This window comes from Anarrhichthys ocellatus, unplaced genomic scaffold (assembly GCF_004355925.1).
Source record: "Anarrhichthys ocellatus isolate YVR2014 unplaced genomic scaffold, GSC_Weel_1.0 scaffold1788, whole genome shotgun sequence".
In the NCBI taxonomy this organism is placed as follows: Eukaryota; Metazoa; Chordata; class Actinopteri; order Perciformes; family Anarhichadidae; genus Anarrhichthys; species Anarrhichthys ocellatus.
This window is the reverse complement of record NW_022281762.1, coordinates 1-7,155: the sequence shown is the minus strand read 5'-3', so window position 1 is coordinate 7,155 and position 7,155 is coordinate 1. Positions and strand designations below refer to the sequence as shown.

Here is a 7,155-nt window from a genome sequence, read left to right as displayed (position 1 = left end):
GGGCTACACAGTGATTGACAGGTCTCTGCCAGAGACGTATACGTCACTCCTCCTCAGTCCAGATATGGTCACTTCCTGTTCACTGGTTGAGAAAAAACAAGATGGCGACGACCAAAATGCTGAACTGGAGGCTTCAAAACATCCACAAACCAACAAGTGACATCACCATGACGATGTCCAACAGGAAGTCCTCATCACTGGTTCCCTCCACAAACAGCCAATGAGATTCTTCCGTATGATTTTGGATTAATCTCTGTGTCAAACAAACGTTGATGATTCTCACCGGTTTTGTTCAAGATAATCTTCACAAAATTTTCCTCCTGAAGGATTCAGTAGCAGAGACTTCACTTCTTTATGTTTTATATCACATCATGTTCATTGATATGTTAGTATTCTACATTATTCAACTTTTTTTGGTTTATGTTTTTAATACAAGTGACACAACGTCTCTCTGACCTTTAACCTGTTAAACACAGCGGCGCTTTAGAGCAACACGGCTCATGAACTCATCTCTTTGTCACAGAAACATCTTTTATCTTTGAACATAAAGAACGACGTGATGCGGATCATTGAAACATCACCTCTGTATGAAGTGTGTTTAAAAACAGATCAAACGTATCTGAGATAACTGATTATGTTTAAAAGGTTTAAATCAGGAAATAAAAAGCTCCATTTCACAAGCTCAGGAAGTTTCTACTTTATGGATGCTCAGAGTACTGCAGTATTTTACCAATAGTACCACGTTAAAGACATTTTACTGAAGTACAAGAAGAAATACGAAGATGAAAGCAGGTTGAGGGTGATGAAATAATCATATATGATAAACTTATGAAACTAAAGAAAAGTGTTTCATCACACCTGAAGAACAAACCAACAAAAACTTTACAGATGGAACTTTGCAGCCAGTTTATATGATCAGCATGAACCAAGATGGCCCCCAACAGAAACCAAGATGGCCCCCAACAGAAATGAGCCACATTCATTAATAACCTGAAAGTTCTCATAGAAACAACAGCAACACACACACACACACACGTACTCACCTGTCTGACTGTCAGCATGAACACCTCCAAGTCCTCACAAAGCTCCTCCAGGTCCAACTTCTCTGGTCCCAGTAGAACCAGACCACTACAGTAGAACCAGTCCACTCCTCCTCTCTGGTCCCAGTAGAACCAGACCACTACAGTAGAACCAGTCCACTCCTCCTCTCTGGTCCCAGTAGAACCAGTCCACTTGTCCTCTCTGGTCGCAGTAGAACCAGTCCACTACAGTAGAACCAGTCCACTCGTCCTCTCTGGTCCCAGTAGAACCAGACCACTACAGTAGAACCAGTCCACTCGTCCTCTCTGGTCCCAGTAGAACCAGTCCACTTGTCCTCTCTGGTCGCAGTAGAACCAGTCCACTACAGTAGAACCAGTCCACTTGTCCTCTCTGGTCCCAGTAGAACCAGTCCACTACAGTAGAATCAGTCCACTCGTCCTCTCTGGTCCCAGTAGAACCAGACCACTACAGTAGAACCAGTCCACTCGTCCTCTCTGGTCCCAGTATAACCAGTCCACTTGTCCTCTCTGGTCCCAGTAGAACCAGTCCACAAACGGCAGAACTTCCTCAGAAGTCACCTGGAGGATCCACCATTAGCTATTTAGCATGTTTAGCATAGCCACACCCAGAATGCACCTGTTGGGTGCGTTTGATTTGGATCACTGAGCGGGCTCGCGGGGTGGTGCGTCAGTGATTCATTAGTGCAGAACTCCATAGAAAAATGTTACATTTTAAGAGTTTCGTGCACGCAGCCGAGGACGCGCACGAGCCATGTTCAAACCTGTGCTCAGGTCAGAACCGGATCGATGTTTTGGTGAATTCGGCTTTCATGTAATCAACCTGCTGACTCATGTTTACCATCATCTCTCAACCTGTTCACCTGTTCTGATGTTCATCTCGGCCACCGTCGGTCTGCTGCACTCAGCAAAACTGACCGGATTATCAGGAGGGTCTGGTGTCTGTAGAGGGTCTGGTGTCTAGAGGGTCTGGTGTATGTAGAGGGTCTGGTGTCTGTAGAGGGTCTGGTGTATGTAGAGGGTCTGGTGTCTAGAGGGTCTGGTGTCTAGAGGGTCTGGTGTCTAGAGGGTCTGGTGTCTGCAGTTCATCATATCAGGAGCAATGACATGTGAATTAAATACAGCTGATGTTAATCCCTCAGGTCTGTTTTGACTCCTACAGACCGCCTTACCTCGGACACACAGAGATTCATCGTTCATGAAGTACTGCACAGAATAAAGGAGTTAAATATGACGGAGACATACACACAAAGGTAACGTAGAACTTTACAGATTTATTCCACTTGATGAGATGAAACAGTTCAGATTTCCTTCAACTCTGACGGGATTATTCTGTCAAATGTCTGAATTTAGTAAATGATTTCATAGATTTATGAAACAGAAGTGAACAGAGGACATCGTGTGGAGCTTCTTCTCCTTTTCACTTATTATTCAACCTCCACGTTAACAAATAAATGTCATGTTTTTATTCCACATTTTCATTTTGTGTTTCTCTCAAACAGCTGGTGAGTGTATTTAATCACTCAGCGCCCTCTGCTGGTCAGACGAGGAACGTCACGCTGAACCGGCTGACGTGTCGATCACAGTTCATCCTGACGGGACCATGAACGATGAACCACATCTGTTTCATACAAAGAAAGTTCTGATGAAAACCCAACCAGACTCAAACCGCCGGTCTCTTTGTTCCACGTGAAGAAGTCCTGAACCTCCAGAGGATGAAGTCCTGAATCAGGTGACGAGGCTTCACTGTGTGACGGGGGGGCTGAACATCTGCATGGTCTCCATGACGAGCGTCAGGTGATCCAGAAACGAGTTCACCGACACTCGGAGGACTCGAGCTTCGTCTGCGCTCCACTTCCTGAATAAAAACACACGAAGAAGAAGAAGAAGAAAAAGAAGTTAGAGGACGGACGTCAGCAGTCAGAAGAAGTTAAACGTGTTTTTCTTGCTCACACAGACAACGTGCTGCCGGTCACCGCCAGATGTTTGCTGATGCCGCCTTTCCTCGGCTCCCGGTCCGGAGACAGAGAACGAAGAGCGATGGAGGCTTCATGAGACGACGGGAACGGGACGTCCAGAGAGCTGAGGGGGGGGGTCAAGGAAGAAGTCTGTTCTTCATGTGTTAAAGCTGCATTCTCTCTCGTGTTTTTGATGGAAACAAACAAACGCTGTAATTCACAGATTTATTTTTTCACTTTTTCTTTTCACTTTATTTTGCAACAGGCTTCGTTGTCTTCATATCAGTCAACCTCCGGTTCTTTAAAGTTCTTCAAAGCTTCATGTGTTAAAGCTGCATTCTCTCTAGTGTCCACCAGGGGGCGACTCCTCTGGTTGTATAGAAGTCTATGAGAAAATGACTCTACTTCTCTCTTGATTTATTACCTCAGTAAACATTGTAAACATGAGTTGATGGTCTCAATCTCTAGTTTCAAGTCTTCGTCAATGCAGCATGATGTTCGTGGAAATCTTGTACTTTGCATTTCACTACAATTATTTAAAAACATTAGTTAAAAGTGAGGCTACTTTGCAGATTCTTAACATAAAATATAAATAAAACTAGGAAACTACTATGTGTTATGAAGTATTTTAGTTTTTATCTGAATGTGAGCTGGAGGAGAAGAAGCTCACTTTTACTCTGCAGCCACCGATAAAAGCAACGTGACATCACCGTGACATCACCTCTGTCTGAGCGTCTCGTTTAGACTTCACTTTAAACTCAACGAGTCCTCAGATGACGAGCTGATCGTACGGTAAGAAGAGATTCCTACGAACGCTCTTTAACGTTTTACACGTTTCTAGAAGCAGAATTTAGCAGTGAAGTCGTCTGAAGATGATGAAAATACATTTTAAATAACTTCACATTTTGAACCGTCTGTTAGCTGCTGTGCATCTAAAATAAATACATCACAAAGTCTCATAAACGACAAATGAACGTTTCATATGAAACGCAATGTGCAGCTATGGAAGCACATTTCCACCAGCAAAAAAAAAAGTCACAAAAAAAATCCACTAAAAAAATAAATAATAATAAATTCTAATTATGTTTTATGCTGGTGGAAAAAAAGTTAAAATAAAAAATATATATATTTTTTTACTTTTTTTCCACCAGCATAAAAAAAAAATAAAAAAAATGCAGCACCACTTTTGGTGCATCCATCTGTAACCATAACACTGACCAGATGTTTCCAGCTGCTATAGGAAGTCTAAATGATGAGTCATAGAAGCAGCTCTTCATAGGTTACCCTACATGTGACGTATACATGGATTGTGAGTACATTGAAGACTTCTTTAAACGTGACTTTACAACACATGAAATACTTCAATAGCTTGATGTTTCACATGGATTACTGAGCAAACGCACCCTTGAATAGAATTTTAAGCAAGAAGCAGCTCTGGAGTATAAAGAATGAAACCAATGTGGCTGAGGTGAAGACCTTCAATAAACAGCAACTGGAACTTTTTTATTTTTTGCTGGCAGAAAAAAAGTAAAAAAAATAATAATAATTAGTTTTTCTTTTTTTACCACCAGCAAAAAAAATGTAATTCTTTTTTTTTGTCACCTTATTTTTTTTTTTGGCTGCAGATATGTGCTTCCATATGCAGCAGATGTTCTACAGATGTATAATTCATGTTCCTGGTGAGTCAATGGTTCCGTTAGCGTTCAATGTGCAGCTTATCTTTCTGTATCAGACCAGCTGGATCCAAACATGAAGCAAACAACAGACAGGAACAAAGAGAACAAGAGATGGAGGGATGGAGAGATGAAGGGATGAAGGTGTGGAGTGAAGAGAGGAAGAAGAGGAACTTGTAGATCTATCGATCACATCGAGAGCCGAGCTTCTGTTCGTTATTATAGTTCTACTTTCCACAGAATTAATATTAATATGCGGACTGTTCCCCCAAACAGGAAGTTTTAATAAATAATTTTTTATCAAAAGACTTTCTTATAATATCTGATTTCTTCTTCTTTCAATCATTTTATTCTCAGATTATAGTTTAAAAGCTAAATGTTAGCCTAAAAAAGAATATTACATAAAGACAGAAATAAACTATATTTTTAATAATTAAACTATTGAGTTCCACTGCTCTTTAATCTTACAAACTATTATTTATCATTATTATTAATAACTTACATATTATATTAGATATTAATAACTTGAGTGAATCGTATTTTAGCCTGCATGAAGCTCTGATGAAGAGAATAAAGAATAAATAAGAAGAGAAGGAAAGGAAAGAAAATGAGTAAACTAGGAGAGGAAACGAGGAAACGAGACAGTAAACAAACATTACTGAGAGGCTAATGAAGCATGTAGCATTATGCTAATGCTGCTGCTATCGTTACGTTTCTCATTAAATCATGAACTTATTAGTCAGAACACTTTATAACACAAACAAGAGTTGAAGCTAAATATTCAGAGTTCTTATTAAAGGATACAACTCCAGTTTTCCCGTTTCGTGGTTTCTTTCTCCGTCTGTCGCCGCCATCGTGTTTGTTGTGTTTCAGTAAATCACGTTTCCGGAGAAGAAGAAAAAGAAGAAGAAGAAGAAAAGGCCTTTCCGGTGAGCAGTGGTGGCGCTCTGCTGCTCCACAGCGGCGGAGGACGGTACTGCAGCTGTCTCATATTAAAACCTAAAGGATGAGAACTGACATTTCTGAGGGACGAAAATACACAAATATGTGTTAAATAATATGGAATATGATAAGTAAAAATATACAAAACCATAGACACAATTTGAGTATTTAGGATATTGGCTTTCATTATGAAATAATGATATAAATATATTTATAAGATAAGATAAGTGTGGAAGACATTCTACATTTTACTTTAAAATATTAGTTTATCGACTAAATCTATTTTAAGTATCAACGTTAAAGTATTCACGAAGCAACATGTTTGTATGCAGCATTTTATTACTGTAGCCGCATGCATTAGAGCTCATTTTACTCCTTTTATATCCTGTTGGGTGGTTTGATTCTGATAATATATATATACTGTATATATATATAGTTCCTCAGAGCTGTATTTAAGTGCAGTACTTGACCACCACCTCACACTAGATGTAATGTAAATGATTTAAATAAAGTAATACACTTCTTTCTCAGGTCAGTAAACTAAAGTTAACATTCATATTCATTTAAACTGGAAACCTTCTGTTATTATCATAAACTATCTTTATATTGCACAGAACTATATTTATATTCTCACAGTTCATCCTGAAGTAACAAATACTTAAATATCTCATAAAAACACAGATTATATTTATTTATATGTTCAATATATTATAATCTCTCATTAATATACAAATACAATATGATACCAAGACACTCTCAGACCCTTCTGTCGATTCTAAACTCAGTTTCCAGACTTTCAAAATAAATCCACAGGGAGACCTTTATTTTGTAGGAGCGCTGTCAAACCCAGCTGCGCGTGTCTTCGTCCTCTGAGTCTCAGTCCGTCTGATCCGGATCAGCTGCTGTTGGTGATGATCGGAACCATGACATCACCCGCACGCGCTCATTATTGATTCGCTCTTATTATTTATTCTAAAACCAAGATTCCGGATCAGAACTGAACCAGAACGAGGATCCGGGTCTCCTCCGATCCGGACTCTTCTAACGATCTGCTGACTAAGTGAGTACATGAAGAAAACTACAGAATATTTACTGTATATTAAAACAATATTTGATATTTAATTTGACTGAGACAAAGAAGACAAGAGAACAACTTCGTGACTGAGAGACAGAAATATTTCACTGAATAATTATAATTAACATTATGAAATGAATATGAGTATTTATTATTATGAGTATTATTGTTGTTGGGTAATACTATAATAATGTCTACAACACGTATGACTTAATACCTGTAACTCATAACCATAGCTTTGTATTTTATATATTATTTTTATAAATAAAATTAATATTTTTATTTATTTTATTATTTCTATTTTAGCCTGTGAGATTTTGTTTTTGCTTCAATAATTTACTGTAAATAATGATAATAGTTAAATCATATATAAATATACTGTATATATATATAAATATACATATAAATATATTTATATGTATATTTATATTTATATATATATATATATA

The 7,155-nt window shown here is 38.4% G+C and overlaps 1 protein-coding gene across 2 annotated transcripts; it reads right to left on the bottom strand.

Annotated features, from left to right (window-relative positions):
- Positions 1–2,312: 2,312 nt before the first annotated feature.
- Positions 2,313–5,574, bottom strand: lage3 (L antigen family member 3). 2 transcript variants are annotated; one of them, XM_031839627.1, is made up of 3 exons: positions 5,494–5,574; positions 3,012–3,140; positions 2,313–2,916 (listed from the first exon to the last, which is right to left on the bottom strand). In XM_031839627.1, exons 1-3 carry the CDS (start codon positions 5,541–5,543, stop codon positions 2,802–2,804), a joined length of 294 nt encoding a protein of 97 aa, XP_031695487.1. In that variant the 5' UTR covers positions 5,544–5,574; the 3' UTR covers positions 2,313–2,801. The 2 variants fall into 2 exon arrangements, with proteins under 2 accessions (XP_031695487.1, XP_031695488.1); XM_031839628.1 differs by having other exon boundaries at positions 3,018–3,140.
- Positions 5,575–7,155: the final 1,581 nt, after the last annotated feature.

Coding starts and splice junctions, on each gene's coding strand:
- lage3 (XM_031839627.1), bottom strand. CDS start 5,543: ATGGCGGCGACAGACGGAGAAAGAAACCACGAAACGGGAAAACTGGAG. Junction 3,141..5,493: donor GAAACGGGAAAACTGGAGTT/GTATCCTTTAAT, acceptor CCCCCCCCTCAG/CTCTCTGGACGTCCCGTTCC. Junction 2,917..3,011: donor ACCGGCAGCACGTTGTCTGT/GTGAGCAAGAAA, acceptor GTTTTTATTCAG/GAAGTGGAGCGCAGACGAAG.